The sequence below is a fragment of the Propithecus coquereli genome, unplaced genomic scaffold, assembly GCF_000956105.1.
Source record: "Propithecus coquereli isolate 6110/MARCELLA unplaced genomic scaffold, Pcoq_1.0 Scaffold9, whole genome shotgun sequence".
NCBI lineage: Eukaryota > Metazoa > Chordata > Mammalia > Primates > Indriidae > Propithecus > Propithecus coquereli.
Window position 1 is genome coordinate 18,773,458 of NW_012155284.1, and position 16,390 is coordinate 18,789,847.

General features: G+C 33.9%; 1 protein-coding gene across 1 annotated transcript in view; it reads right to left on the minus strand.

Annotated features, from left to right (window-relative positions):
* The window catches only part of NDUFAF2 (NADH dehydrogenase (ubiquinone) complex I, assembly factor 2), a 186,581-nt gene that overhangs the window by 75,760 nt on the left and 94,431 nt on the right, over nucleotides 1–16,390 (minus strand). The window contains 1 exon segment of the mRNA XM_012664630.1: nucleotides 2,988–3,077. Coding sequence (XP_012520084.1) covers nucleotides 2,988–3,077 — 90 coding nt within the window.

Here is a 16,390-nt window from a genome sequence, read left to right on the forward strand (position 1 = left end):
TAAAAAGACAGATTTTTTGAGAGGTTCTATGTAAGAACTACACATTATGCCATGGGCTAAATTTAAAAGGGTCACTGAAACTTTATAAGATAGTCTAGTAGTTAGTACTATACTATCTCCTATAGCTGAGTCTTTGTCCAAGAATCTTCTATATGTTTGGAAACAGTTGCCCTGGTCTGCTGTTTCATGTCTTTCTTCTTAAAATGGACTATTTTCAGTAAGTTAGCAAAGTCCCCAGAATGTCTCTTCCTTATGTACCTTCCATTTCAAATGCATTCATTCAGCAAATGTTAACTGAGCTTGTACATATTTTATGTGAAGCATTGAGCTAGGCCTTGAGAATACAATAATGAACCAGGTAAGGACCCTATCCTAAAGAATCTTCAAGTCCAGGTAGAAGAAGTAGATGAGTAAACAGGGAATCCCTTATAGTGTATTAAGTGTCATGACTGGAGGAGGCATAAAGTGAGACGAAAGCAAAAAAAATGAACATCTCACCTGGCACTAGGGGTTAGAGGTGGGGGTCAGAAAAGACTTCCAAATGGAATCAATGTCTACTCTAAAACTTGAAGGATAAGTAGGAGTTAGCCAAGTTCTTAATGAAGGAGGCAGTATAATATAAAGAGAAAAGAGCTCAGAGATAGATAATTTGGGTTCAAATCTGGGCTCTAGCTGCTGTTTGTACTTAGAAGTTATTTCATCATTCTGCTTCCTTAGGAGGAACCAGAAGCAATTTATACAAGGTCTCCCCACCACATCCACCCATCTACCCTGCGTCTATGCCCATATACTCTGCTCTTCTCATTTTCAACTTACTTTCATTCCCTTGGTGATCTTACCAAATCTCATGGCTTTATATACCATTTATTTGCGGGCAACTCCCAAATTTTATCTTCAGCCCAGATATTTCTACTAAATTCTTGGCTCCTATGTAATTTAACATCTCTATTTAGATGTGTAATAGGCATCTCAAACTTAGCATGTCCAAAATTGATTTTTTCCCCGCTAACTTGATCCTTTCACAGTCCTGCCCATCTTAGTTAACAGCAACTCCATTTTTCCAGGTGAGGCCAAAAAGTTTAAGAGTCATTATTGACTGCTCTCCTTCTCTCACACTCTGTATCCAGTATGTCAGCAAATTCTGTTGGCTCTACTTTTATAAGAGATCCAGAATGCAACTACTTCTTTCGACCCCCACCCCCGTTACTCTTGTCTAAGTCACAATTATATCTTGCCTGAATTATTACAAGAGCTTTCTGTCTCCATGTTTTGCCTAAGTCCCTCTCAGTCTCTTTGCAATGCAGCAGCCAGAGTAATCCTGTTAAACATAACTCAGCATATTACTCTTTTCAAAACCCTCGAATGACTTCCAATCTCATTCTGAGTAAAAGCCAGAGTCCTTACAACAGCCTACAAGGCCCCACAGATTGGGCATCCTCTTAACTCTCTAACCTCATCTCCTATCACTTTCTCTCTGGCTCTATCCCAGTCACACTGGCTTCCTTGTTGTTCCTTTAACACCTAAGCAAGGTCCTGCCTCAGGGCTTTTGTACTTGTTCTCCTGCAATGCTTTTCTGCTAGTTATCTGCATGGCCAGCTCCTCCTTCTGTCTTTATTCAAAAGTAATCTTCTTTGCAAGGCCTTTTTTGAATACTATTTCAAACTGCAAAACCCTCCCCAACATTCTCTATGCCCTTTACCTGCTTTATTTTCTATGGCTATTAACATACTATATAGTTTAGTTATTTATCTGGTTTATTGAGTTTCTCCCAACTATTCTCCCACCCCCAAATGTAAGGTCCATGAATGCACAGGTCCTCAACAGATGCCTACTAAATAAATGAATAAAAAGGACACACTGTTTAATCCATATTATGGGAGGATATGCAACTTGTGCATACCTGTACTCTACTACCAATAATTGACAAATGTAATATTCATCTGAACTGGAAAACACTTTAGGTTGGTTTGATGTTGACACCATTTAAATGTTTTTTTCTGTCTACTTTTCTGTACATAGCGTTTTTGTTTGTGTGTGTGTTTATTTATATTTTAATTAACCTTTTCATGGTGTAGACTTCTCATTTTTTACATTTAATACCACTGTAAAAATAATTTTTGTTTCAGTGTTTGGTTGATACATTTGCTTTAATGCATATGCCCCATGGGATAGTTATGCTAAATTACTAGATCAGGACAGCCATAAAAAGCATTACAACTTCATTCTAATCCTCTGAAAGTCTCAAATGCTGAAAAATGAGTCATTACCTATTTGTTTATTTATAACTTATTTCTATAAACATTTAATGCTATACTATTATTGAAAAAAGTGATAAAATAGGATTATAAGAAGGTGCCTGCGTTATTTGAAAATTGCAAATGCAGCTTATAACACTGGAAAGTCTGTCAAAGTAAGAAGGCTCAATTACCCCTCCTAGAAGCTGCCAATTTATATTCTGATATTTCCTAAAAAAACCTCTGGTTATCTACCCTTTTTACGCTTTCTCATAGCTCTAGTATTTTCATAGCTAATAAGCAAAAATGGAAAAGATATTTTTTCTGAAATGATGTTTACACTCACATGCTGGCATAAAAGTAATAATGCCTATTGCTACTACATGTAAGGTAGCATGCTATGCCTACCAGGAAGCAATGGGTTTATTGCTTATTCATGTATGGAGCTGTATAACCCAGGTAATTTATCTTTATCTCCTTAAATTTTGCATCTTGGGAGCTTTGCTTGCCTCACCCTAGTTCCAGCTCTGCTAAGCTTAATAGTTCTTTTTTGCTATACGTGCATTCCCTTACTAAAATTTGGGACCTTCAAGACTTTCAAGGAAATGGAATGTTTAAATAAAATTTCAAGGATTCAGACTGCAAAACTTTTTGTAAAGAGAAACAGCATGTAATTATATATGCTTTTATTGATTTTGCATATCATTAAACAATTTGCTTCCCAGAAGATTCTAATAAAAGCAGAAACTTACCTTCCCATTCCGTTGGAATATCCCCCACTTCATAGTCTACTTCTTTTTTATTTGCTGCTTCTACAATTCTTTTCTCTCGAATAGTTTGTCCTGTGAAACAAAAGTGATTAATACATTTTAAATGAATCTGTAATACAGTAGTTACTACAAGTAATATCTTCTCTTGATTTTATACACACCCTAATATGGTAAAACAATTAAATTCACAGGAGAAAGAATATATTCCATTTAGAATTAGGTATGCTAGTAAAGGCAATTTCTAAACCAATGCAAAAATTTTTAATTTTCAACCATGGTATGAAAAATTTAATGGCAGAATAAATCTAGATTCAATATATAGAAAAAGAGCAACCAACTAATCCTGTAGGGCACTAATGGCTAATAAAAACATTTTAATCATTAACAGAGTGTTCAACTGCTTCAACTCCTGTGTGTGTGTGTGTGTGTGTGTGTGTGTAAAGCAGAGGTGCCAATGGTTGCTGCGACTGCCCAAGAAAATTGATATTCATGGCCCTTACTAAGCATGTAATGGACCACAGGACCCAGCAGCCACCCTTGTCCCCATAGTACACTGACAAACCCAAGGGACTCAAGCTATCAGTTGGATTGTGTATCCCATCTGAATCACTACCTCTCAAGGGAATTTAAAGAAGAGAGACAAAAATTGGTAAGCTTCAGGTATGGTGCTTTAGGTGAGAAATTATTATTTGGAATGCCATGGTAGTAAAGTAGAAACATGAAAGCAGAGAAAGCAGTAAAGAAAATGGTGGAGAGAGGTCAAGAATAAGATGAGAATGCCTAATGCTTACATTTCTCAAAAATAAAAAGTTGATTAATGCATATTTTAAGTGTATATAGAAGGCATAAAACAATTTGTTATTTTTTTCTGCTTTCAGAAAGTCTTAATTATATCCACTTCTGTGAAGAATGTCTTTGAAAGAGATTTCTATCAATGCCTTGATAGAGATTTCAATGAATCTATATATTGCTTTAGGTAGTAAGGATTCTTTAACAGTATTAATTCTTCTGGCCCATGAACGTGGGATATCTTTTCACTTATTTGTATCTTCTTCATTTCATTCATTGATGTTTTTTAGTTTTCAGTGTACAGAACATTCACTTCCTTGGTTAAATTTCTTCCTAGCTTTTTTTTTTAAATGTTATTGTAAATGGGATTATTTTCTTGATTTTTGTCAGGTCATTATATGTATATTAAAATGTTTCTAATTTTTATATGTTGATTGATATCCTGCAATTTTACTGAATTCATTTATTAGTTCTAATAGGTTTTGTGTGTGTGTGTGTGTGTGTGTGTGTGTGTGTGTAATCCTTGGAGTTTTTTTACATACATAATTATTTTTCTGCAAATTAGAGACAATTTTACTTCTTCCTTTCTGATTTGGATACCTTTTATTTCTTTTTCTTGTCTGACTGCTCTTGCTAGTACTTTCAGTACTATGTTAAATAGAAGCGGTGAGAGTGACCATCCTTACCTTGTACCAGATCTTAGTGGAAAAGTTTTCAATTTTTTCCCATTGATTATAATGTTAACTGTGGGTTTTTCATAATGGCCTTTATTATGTTGAGGAACTTTATTTCTATAACTAACCCGTGGATAATTTTTATCAAGAAAGAGTATCAGATTTTGTCAAATGCCTTTTGTGCATCAATTGAGATGATTATATGGTTTTTATTTTCCATTTTGTTAATGTGATGTATCATGTTGATTTGTCTATGTTAAACAAGACTTGCATGCCAACAATAAATCCCACTTGGTAATGATGTATATTCTTTCTGATGTGTTGTGGAATTTGGTTTGCTGATGTTTTATTGAAGATTTCTGCATCAATGTTAATCAGAGAAATTGGCCTGCAGTTTTCTTGTGATGTATTTGTCTGGCATAGCTTTCAAGGTAATGCTGGCCTCAAAAAAATGTGTTTGAAAGTATTCCCTCTAGCTTTATTTTTCAGAAGACTTTAAGAAGTATAAATTCTTATTTGAATGTGTGATAGAATTCAGCTATCAAGACATCTGATACTGGGCTTCTATTTGTTGGGAGGTTATGTATTATTTTTTCAATCTTTTTATTTGTTATTGGTCTGTTCATTTTCTGTTTCTTCCTGACTCAATATTGGTAGGTTGTATTTTTCTAGGAATTTATGCATTTCTTCTAGGTTATCCAATTTGTTGGCATATAACTTTTCATAATAGTCCTGTATGATCCTTTTATACTATTTTATTTTTTGAGACAGAGTCTCACTATGTTGTCCAGGCTAGTCTTGAACTCCTGGGGTCAAGCAATCATCCTACCTTTGTCTCACAAGTAGCTGGGATTAAGGACACATGCCACTGCACCAGGCAGATTCTTTTTATTTCTGAGGCATCTGTTGTAATTTCTTAACTTTCATTTTTGATTTTATTTATTTGAGTCTTCTCCCCTTTTTTCTTTGGCTAAGGGTTTTTCAATTTTGTTTATTTTTTCAAAAACCAACTCTTAGTTTTATTTATTTTTTTAATAGTTTTTCTGTTCTCTATTTCTGTTCCGGTTTTTATTATTTCCTTCTTTCTGTTTATTTTGGATTTAGTTTGTTCTTCTTTTTCTAGTTCTTTGAGGGATAATGTTAACAGTATTTCTTTGGAATCATTCTTCTATTTTAATGTAAGCATTTAATGCTATAAACTTTCCTCTTAGAACTGCTTTTGCTGCATCTGATAGGTTTTGGAATGTTGTGTTTCCACTGTCATTTGTTACAAGATGTTTTTGAATTTCTCTTTTGATTTCATCTTTGACTCACTGGTCATTCAGGAGCATAGTGTTTATAATTCATAATATTTGTGAATTTTTGAAGATTCCTTCTGTTATTGATTTCTATTTTCATACCACTTTGGTCTGAATACTAGGTATAAATCCAATCTTCTTAAATTTGTTAATACTTTTTTTGTGGCCCAATACCTGGTCTATCCTGGAGAATGTTCCATGTATGCCGGAAAAAAAATGTGAATTCTGCTGCTGATATCTGTATATGTCTGTTAGGTCCATTTGGTCAAAAGTGCAATTCAAGTCCAGTATTTCCTTATTAATTTAGTTTGATTGGTCTATTCATTGTTGACAGTGGGGTAGTGAAGTCCTCTACTATTACTCTATTGCTATCTATTTCTCCCTTCATGACCATTAGTATTTTCTTTATATACTTAGGTGTTCCAATGTTGGGTGCATGTATATTTACAATGGTTATGTTCTCTTGATGATTGACCCTTTTACCATTAAATAATGACCTTCTTTGCCTCTTTTCGCAGTTTTTTGATTTGAAGATTATTTTATCACATGTAAGTACACCCACCTCTACTGTCATTTGGTTACCATTTGCATGGAATATCTTAGTCCATCCTTATACTTTCAGATCATGCATGTCCTTAAAGCTCCTGTGAGTTTCTTATAGGCAGCATACAGTTAGGTCTTGTTTTTTCTTTTCCTTTTTTTTTTTTTTTAAATCCATTCAGCCACTTCTGTCTTTAGATTGGAGAATTTAATCCATTTACACTCAAGGTAATTATTGATATATATGGACTTACTATTGCCATTTTATTTGTTTTGTAGTTGTTTTGTAACTCCTTTGTTTCTCTCTTTGCCTACCTTTGTGATTTGATAATTTTCTGTAGTGCTAAGCTTTGATTCCTTTGTCTTTATCATTCATATATTTGTGGTAGTTTTTTGTCTTGTGGTTATCATGAGGCTTACATAACACATCTTATAATCTACCACTTTAAACTGATAACAACTCAATTTCTGTCAAGTACAGAGCTCTAGACCCCTCAATTTGTTTTTGATGTTACAATTTACATATTTTTACATTGTGTATTCATTAACAGATTATTGTAGCTTTAGTTATTTTTGACTGTTTTGATTTTTAACCTTCATACTAGAGATATGTATGATTTACACGCCACCATTACAGTATTGGAGTATTCTGGATTTGACTACATATTTACCTCTACCAGTGAATTTTATACGTTCATAGTAATTATTGTCCTTTCGTTTCTGTTTGAAGAACTCCCTTAACTGTATCTTGCAAGACAGGACTGGTGGTAATGCATTCCCTCAGCTTTAGCTTGTCTGTGAAAGATTTTGTTTCTCCTTCATTTCTGAAGGACATCTTTGCCGGGTATAGTATTCTTGGCTGATAGTTTCTTTCTTTCAGTACTTCAAATATATCATCCCAATCTCTACTACCTTGCAAAGTTTCTGCTAAGAAATCTGCTGATAGTCTAATGAGGACTCCCTGATATGTGACTTGATGCTTTTCTCTTGCTGCTTTTAAAATTCTCTTTGTCTTTGACTAATTTGCCTTGAAGAAAATCTCTCTGGGTTGAATGTATTTGTGGATCTTTGAGCATCATGGATCTGGATGGCCACATCTCTCCTAAGACTTGGGAAGTTTTCAGAAATTATTTCCTTATACAAGCTTTCTGTCCCTTTCCCTGTCTCTTCTCCTTCAAAAACTCCCATAATGTGAACACCTGTTTGCTTAATAGTATACCATAAGTCCCACAGGCCATCTTCACTCTTTTTCATTCTTTTTTTCCCTCTGACTATGTCATTTCAAAAGACCTATCTTCAGGTTCACAGGTTCTTTCTTCTGCTTAATCCAGTCTTTTGATAAAGCTCTTAGCTGTATTTTTTATTTCATTGACTGAATTCTTCCACTCCAAAGTTTCTGTTTGGTTCTTTTCTATGACATCTATCTCTTCACTGAATTTCTCATTCAGATCATGAATTGTTTCCTTGATTTCACTAAATTGCTTATTCTCTTGTATTTGACTGAGTTTCCTTAAGATCATTATTCTGAATTCCTTTTAGGCAATTCATAAATTTCTGTTTCTTTGGGGTCTGTTACTGGAGAATTATTGCATTCCTTTGGAAATCCTCATAATTCCTTGCTTTTTCATGTTTCTGTTTCCCTACATTGAGTTGGATTCCTGGGCTTAGGGTCTTGCAAAACTACTGTATCACCTGGGACCTGAGGTACAGGTTCACTCTCATGAGTGGATGCAGTTTTCCTTCTAAGCTGGGATCTATTGCTCTCAGGCACACCTCAACAGCTTGGACCCAGAAGTTGAGATATGGTTATGGTTCTTACCCTTTAGTTTTAATATGATAAATATCAATACATATCCCATAAACAAAGGCTCTTTCAGTAATTGTGAAGAGATTAAAGGGATCCTGAAACTCAAATGTTTGAGAACTATATACGCCACTGGAGGAAAAGAGAAAGGAATCCATAAAGCTATACCATTAAAAGATATAACTAAATAAACTGAGAAGATAAAAGGGCTCTTGCTTCCCATGATGCTGAAGAGCAAATGTGGAACAAGTGCCAGAGTTGGAAAATTCATGTTGTAACTATCATGATAAAGATTGGTTCCGGTAAAAATTATTAATGGAAGAGGATTGTCTTTTGTTTTTATTTGGAAATAATTTCCCTTTCTTACATACATAAAGTATTATTACACATTTGAAAATTGGCTAAGACTTGTACATTTAAAGGACAGTGGGTTAGAAATTATAATATTTCTAATTTTACCACCTACAAATACTCCCTTCCTAGGGTCTTAGTGACCCTGTAAGTGAGTAAGACTTTTGTAGGTGCCTATATCAGGAGACAACGATGGTCCTGAAGAACAAGACGGCAGATTCAGGCATCTCTCCTTCCCTGGGCCACTACTTCTTCCTTAATTCACCCACAAAGGCCAGGGGAAATAGACATACTCGGGCAGCCTTTAATCTTTAAATTTCAGAGCTTCAGAACTTGCAAGATGTCTATGACAGTGAAGGAAGGATTTTCTTCCACCAATACCAAATCAAAGGTGGAGGGCTATATTGGCTGTGACCCACAAGCACATGTAATCCTTGGCAAGGGTTTTCAACCTATTGACTAGTTCCAGCCCAATATTTCCCATTGGTCAGGCTGTATGAGGAAAGATGAATGGAATTTGGAGGTGATTGTGTAGTAGAAAGAGAGGCTGGGCTGAGGGAGGTGACACATTTCTGAGATAACTGTCCCCTTGTAAATAAGCAAGCTTCAGAACAGTCAGAAGTATGCAGAACAGCCAGAGTAAGATTCTAATGTCCCTTTATCATAAGGGCATCAAGCAGTGCAACCAGGTGATAATTCTAAATCAGTCTGGTGACTGGTCATGTATAAAAGACTAAATTCTGCATACAAAGAAGGCTTAGGAGTGTCAATGCATACACAGTGTATGAAAGTGAGGGCTACTGAAAGCCAAATACCACACTACATATATTAAATTTGTGAACTTTTAAACTTTGTTATGCTGAAGCATTGTAAATTACATGAGCATCAATTAAGAGTACTAAAATAGGAATTCTTATACTGAAAACCATTTTTACATTTGACTTAAAGCATAATTCACTAAAGTTACTCAAATGCAGCATCTATTTCTTAAGAGCCTGCTATGTACCAGGTATGTTCAGGTGCCTTTCATATATTATCTTTTATCTTTAAAACAAGATTTTACAGAAGAGGAAAAGAGGCACAGGGTGATTAACTTATCCAAATGTACACGGCTGATTAAAGTAGTATACCTAGCATTTGAACCTAAGCATTTCTCTGACTCCCAAACATAAAGCTCTATTTAAGATTTTAAAATTTGCATTTACAAAGTTTGCATATGGCATCATTACAGATATCAATTAAAAACTAACATTTTATTCATGACTATCATAAACTATTATTTTCCCACAGTGATTTAATGAGGCACTCCTGCTTAAAAATGTGATGATTCTATAATTTGACATATTCTAAATATATTTATGTAAGCATGGAAGACTATCTCAGCAGGTAATACTTTTTTAAAAGCAATTAAAGGAGTCTTACAGATAAGCTTTCAAAGTTTTTAAGACTGCCAACTAGTTCAATGGATGATCTAAAATCTTATTAGCTTCCCCATATTTATAAGTTTTCTATAAGGAATATCAGCTTATTGTATGATAGAAAATCTGAAATTATATCAAAATGCTTGATAATTCTCAAATGTTTCATATAATATGGTTTAGCCTTCAGCTCCAAAAGCTGAAAAGAGTTAAACTATTCCCAGAAAGACAGCAGAAAAATTCCAAGCAACCTATTTCCTGTATTAGTGATAATGTTTTGTGGCAAGTTTATAGCATACTAATATTCTTCTGTTTAAACTGGACTTCATTTAATTTTTTAAAAAGCCATAAATAAAATTTGTAAAATTTAAGTGTGAAAGTACATAAGAAGAATGTCACAATTTAAGAAAAAAAGATGAGCCTATTGCAAATTTGTGTTTGTGCTTTCCACATGGACAATGAGCTCTCTTACTGCTAATTTTAAAAAGTTTCCATAATATTATTATATTCAAACAAAAATTTAAAGTTCTAAAAACATCTGCAATTCAACCAATAAATATACATTGAATAATCTATTGTAATCTAGGAAGATTTACAATAAAAAGTTCAATAGGTTCTCGATTGTATTCCCTAATCAAGCATGTAAGTCTTAGAAATGTTAGTATTTTACTTTACTTACTTCTTTTCCACTACTGTGGAAATCATAAATTGAAAACCGTGTGTTTTTAAAAATAAGGAGATGAAACTTGAATATTATGTTAAAAAATCATTTATTTTTAAAATTACAAGGAATTTTTGATCCCCTGAAAAAGTACAGTTGTAAATACAACTTACCTCCCCTCTAAAAGGTAACATCAAAAAGAAAAATCCAAATGATGAATTCCTGACTATTTAGTCCATGTAGTAATGTGTTCACTCTGAAGAACTGAAAGTAGCTGCCATTTTAGGTTTTGATGGATGTGTAGGAATCAGTTTTTGGAAGTACTTCATTCATCTAATACCTTCTATACTTCTTTGTAAAGCTAAATTATTTCCAATGTATAAAGTATATTTATAATTGAGAATTTATATATTTACAAAATAGCACAAAAAACATTAAGTGATTCTGCTATGAATATATCTGAATTATGATATAACTTAACATGTCTTAAACACACAAAAAAAAAGTAAGAAAAAAGTAGGGAATAATGTTTTTTTTTTAGCCAAATTAAACAGGCTTTAAGATTTATCATACGAAAATTCATTTTAAAAAGACTATTTTACAATATGAGGAAATTTATGAACATGATTGAAAAATCTTCATTTTATAGTGAGTGATATTCACTCACTAAAGCAAGAGAATTCCAATCTGGTACACCCTTAATATAAAAAGGAACAATATAAAAGGAATAATATTTTCTCCTTTCAAAATTAGCAAACACTCATAGTGTGTTATAAACCAATTTCAGCAAGTATTTGATTTTCACTTTGAAAGTCTAACTTGAATATTTGGAGCTTTCAATATAGAGGTAAAAAGAAATGGAAGGAATTAATTTAAAATGGTAGCAAATATTACTGGAATTAGAGAATTATAAAATTATTATGGCATTTATATAAAGCTTGGGTCTAGCCCAAACTTTATTTTCAGATTTGAAATGTAACAGATATGGATGATTAATGATTTATTTCTAGATCCAAACAGTTTCATAGAAATCAAGTACTTAGTCATTTATCACAGATCATAAAAGAGTCAAGGGGACTGCACTGTTATCTACTGTTACTAATTCACAGAATATATGACAGCTTTAAATATGAATAATTTAATAAAAATAAATATAGTATATTTTGTGGTACATTAGTCTTAATTTTTTAAAAATTATGTTTAGTTATGAATCCATGAAATTAACTAATACCCTTCATTAATCTAATTTAGTTAACCACCAGGCACTACATACTGTTAATAAATAGAAATATATTCTGATATAGGAGACCATATAATCATCTAATGAAATGTGACAGTCATCACCTTAATAGGAAATATACTAGTATTTGTGAACCAAGTCCCTGAGCACAACAATTGGGTTCAGTTGGTAAGAGGCTGGGGTGCCAATAATTTTCAAACTTGTGTCTTTAAAAATATCTTCAATAGAGGTTCAATTTATAAAACTGTTCAAGTAGAGCTTCTCTGGTTGAGGGCGGGGTCCAGAGTACCACCCACCTTTTCTCCCCTCTCCTTCCACTGGAAGCGCCTCCTCACACTCCTAGTATTCCAAGGATTCCTGTGAAAATCACTGATTCAGACTCAGTTGTACTTCTGAAATTCCAAAATCCATCCATTAACATACATTGATTCTCTAAACAAAATAAATATCTTGTGAATTGCAGAAAGATCATCACACATGTGCTCTTTTCCTACACTGTCCTTCATGTAGTTAGTCAAACAATCTGTCACAAATTCCTGAGTAATGTAAGATTTTTCCTGCATTTCTGTACTCCAAGGAGATATAAAGCCTACTTCAGGTATGGATACGTGATTTAAGGCTGGAACCTGATTTAAGGCTTGCTTGCAGTGTTTTAGAAAGGGTGAGTTCAGTGAGAAAGCATTTTCTCACTTTGAGGCAAGAAGTCCTAAGGATGAGACAGAGAAATCTGAATGGCAAGAAGGAAAAATGACCCTTCGATTCACTTGTCCTCAAGGAAGCAGGCCTTCACTGGAGAGGCATTCTTAATACCTCCTTGAGTCCTTCAGACCAGGAGGCTCTGCTCCTGTGAAGGGGAAGTGATTAAGGTAGTCTGAGGCTAATCACAAGCACTGAAAGGAAAGAGAGGAAAGGAAATTCCAGCACGAACAATTTATATGTGGCAACAAATTATTTTATCATTAAACTTTCTCCATTACAAAACTTTACCCTGACTAATAACTAATAAAATTAGATGACATAAATATTACTTTTGTTTTCCACTCCAGTTCACTGGTATAAAGATAAACTAATAAATTGTGATTCCACCAAAAGGCAGGCAGTAGGAGCATGACAAGGAAAGGTTGGTCCCATTTTGTTTGTGAAAGCTGCAAAAAAGACCATCATCCTGCTATTTTTATCTACTTAATCCTTATTTTTGATTGATGCTCAAAAAGACAACGACTACAGTCACAAACAGTAAGATCTGTAACATGATAATACTATTTTAAGATGGAAGGCTCCAAAATTAAAGTGCATATAAAAATGGAGCCTGCCTCTACTCAGGTACACTGGTAATGTATACCAGGATATTTACTCACAAAAGAATCAAATAATTGGACTTTAAAAATTCTTTATTCTTAGTAGTGAATGAAAAAGCTTAATATTTTTTCCCTACTTCTTGCTATTAATACTTCCTTATAAGCTTTCAGGGTCCAGAGATCATGTAATTTAGTCTCACTTAGCAAAGTATCAACAATATTATGTCATTATAGCTTATTGATGTTATCTGACCCATTTAGGAGATGAGCAGAATTATATTAATTGGGCAAGAATTATGTATATAGTACTATTAGACATTTTATTTTTATTTTCTTGTTTAATTTTCACAATCTTCATTTCTTATATTAATAATTGCAGAAACTGAAGCTCAAAGAAAAATTTATGGACGAGAAAAGGTGTGTTTTTAATTACATTTAATTTTTACGTCGAAATTTAAGAAAACATACTAGTATAATCACTTCCTATGCTACAAAAACATCATCCACATGTAGTGATGTTTACTGACTCCCTTTTACAACTCATTTTAAAACCACTTCCCACATCCTTCTTTTGCTTTGTGCCACAGAGCAACCTAACTATTCTGTGACAATAGCACCGCCTATTGGCTGGCAAAGGTATAAGAATAATCCAAAATCAGTATCTGTTTCCTTATCCTTCAGAAAGATTACTGTATTAATATAATTTGGGCTCTTTTTCTTCTATCTTTTATTATTACAGCTGAGTCACACCTACCTGAAAAAAATTTTCTCATATATATACATCTCCTTTTTTCTTCTTCTTATGTCCTTTTAAAAACCTGAAGAGTTGGTGCATACCTCCATTTCACTGCCAATCAGTATGTTTGCTAATGTGCAGCAATTCAGATGAATTGTGGATTAAAAGGGATTTATGAATTATTCTGGAAACCAAACTACAATTTATAACACAATTTCTATGGAAAAATGTGTTGAACTTAAGCTACTAACATGGAATTTTTTAAATTCAACTAATTTATAAATTGGGAACTTGCCATATTATTAAAACATATAAAAGCATTAAGTCTTCCACTGTGATATCCAAGGTAAATAAAAGAATAGAATGCTGAAACAAAGCAATATTGTATATATTTTTCCCCTCTTCAGAGGTAATATACATCTGCCTTGTTCTCTGGAATTCAAATCTCACACTACAGAGTGAAATACTCAAATATTTGTTGATAATAATGATGAGGTTCATAGCTAATTTGCAATGACTCCTTAAAGTTACATCAATGACACAGGGAAGAACAGCTCCCATTATTTTAACCTTTATCTCTGTGATGAAAACTACTAGGATTATATCTATAACTCTAACCACCCAATTAGCTCCAGTCGTGAACTTTTGTTTAAAGCAATGCTCTACTTGGATGTCTTTACATTCTGTTACAGAGAATTCTATATCTTCCTATAATATTGTCCTTAGCATTTTAGTCGCTGAAGTTGTCCTATGTTTATGAATAAGATCTGTAAATTCCTATCTATGGAATTTTGCATTGAAGCAAAGGAAATATCTAAGATACTCCAACCAAGTCAATTGGTCAATATGAAATCACTTTTGTCACTGGCACCAATCAAGTAGCAAGGGGGTTTTAGTCTTTGGCCTTTGACCTATTATCTCAGTTCTAGAAACTGCTTCTGAATTATCAATTTGAGTCTGATTTCTTATAAGCAGGGAAAGACTGCCACTGTCCCATATATACCGTAACCATAAGAGCTCTCACCTGACTAGATATATCCTTCTCCTTGACACTAATTCCATGGTCTACTGAGATTTGCCTTCGGCCTAATGCTGACATCATTTGCCCAATTGTATAGCCTGTTCTCACTGTTAGCTATTCCTGCCTTGCAAATCACCCGCCCAGGACTATTCTATTGGCTCCCTAGGACTTGGAAACCTATGGTCTGGTCTGCTTAATCAGTGGTTATGACATCCACCTCTCCCAGGCCCCAACTGAATGGCTTTTCCTTTCAAACCTCTCAAATACCTTGATAGGACTATTATTTTACTCATTTCCTATTTCAAAACTTGAGTTGTTTTTATAATGAGAATATACTTTACACTACTCAATAATACCCTTAAAAATGATTAGGATGGTAAATTTTGTTATGTGTTTTTTACCACAAATAAAAATTTTTAAAAATTTTAAAACTTTTTTCCTGTTAATCCCCTCCCCAACAATGCAAACTTTCAACAAAATATATTTTCTTTCAATGTTTCCCTTTTATTTTATGTTTACACCAACACTTTCATCCAGGTCCCTCTAGTTTCATACCTATTATTAATTTTAGAAACCTAACCATACTGTATTTTGATGTTTATTATTTATTGTTCAGAAATCCTTTCTTTAGGGAACTACTCCATCTGCTTCATCCACAGGGTTTTCTGTTGGACTATCACCCCTCCACCTATGGCCATAGTATCCCATCCTTTTAGACACAAAAACTATTTCAGGGATGGGTACATGACCCCCACTGGGCCAATCACAGTTTTCCTAGAACTTTTGCTGGTGCTTTCAGGAAGACACTTTCTCCACTTCTATGACCATAAGCCATAAAGACCACATAGACCTTGAAGTGCTGGGCCATCTATCCTACTATGTGGAGAAAACCTATTCATGAAAGAAACTAATTCAGAGTCATGTCTTGAAGAAGGAACATATCCTGATGATATTGAGCCCTTGAATCTAGCTCAATTTCTGTTCAGTTATATTTTCTAAAATATTATATTAGTTAGGGTTGGCTACACCGCAGTTACAAATAAACTCTAAAAACTAAGTAGCTAAAACAATTAGAAATGTATTTCTTTCTCATGCAACAGTGCTGAGTAGATGTTCAGGTAGGCCATAGAGCTTTTTCCACATAGTCATTCAAGGATCCAGGCTGGTGGCTATTCAGTCATCCTTTAACACATGACTTCTAACGTTTCCCTGAGCAATGCCATTTCATTCAGCCAGAAAGATAAAAGAGCACTGAGGAACACATTACAGAGATTTTTTATGGGCCAGGCCAAGGAAGTGACTCATATCACTTCCACTCACAATGCACTAAAGAAAACTTAGTCATATAGCCACACCTAATTACAAAGTGAGTTGGTAAAAGTAGTTTAATTGCATGACCATGAAGGAGACAGTAGATTTTGGTAGAAAGCTAGTGGTCTCTACCACAAATACACTCCTGGATAAAGCCAAATCAACGAAGAAGCTGAAAACCAGACCATATCATACGGGCCCCAGAAAAACTATTTTTATTGAGTTAAAAATTTGGTGGGATATC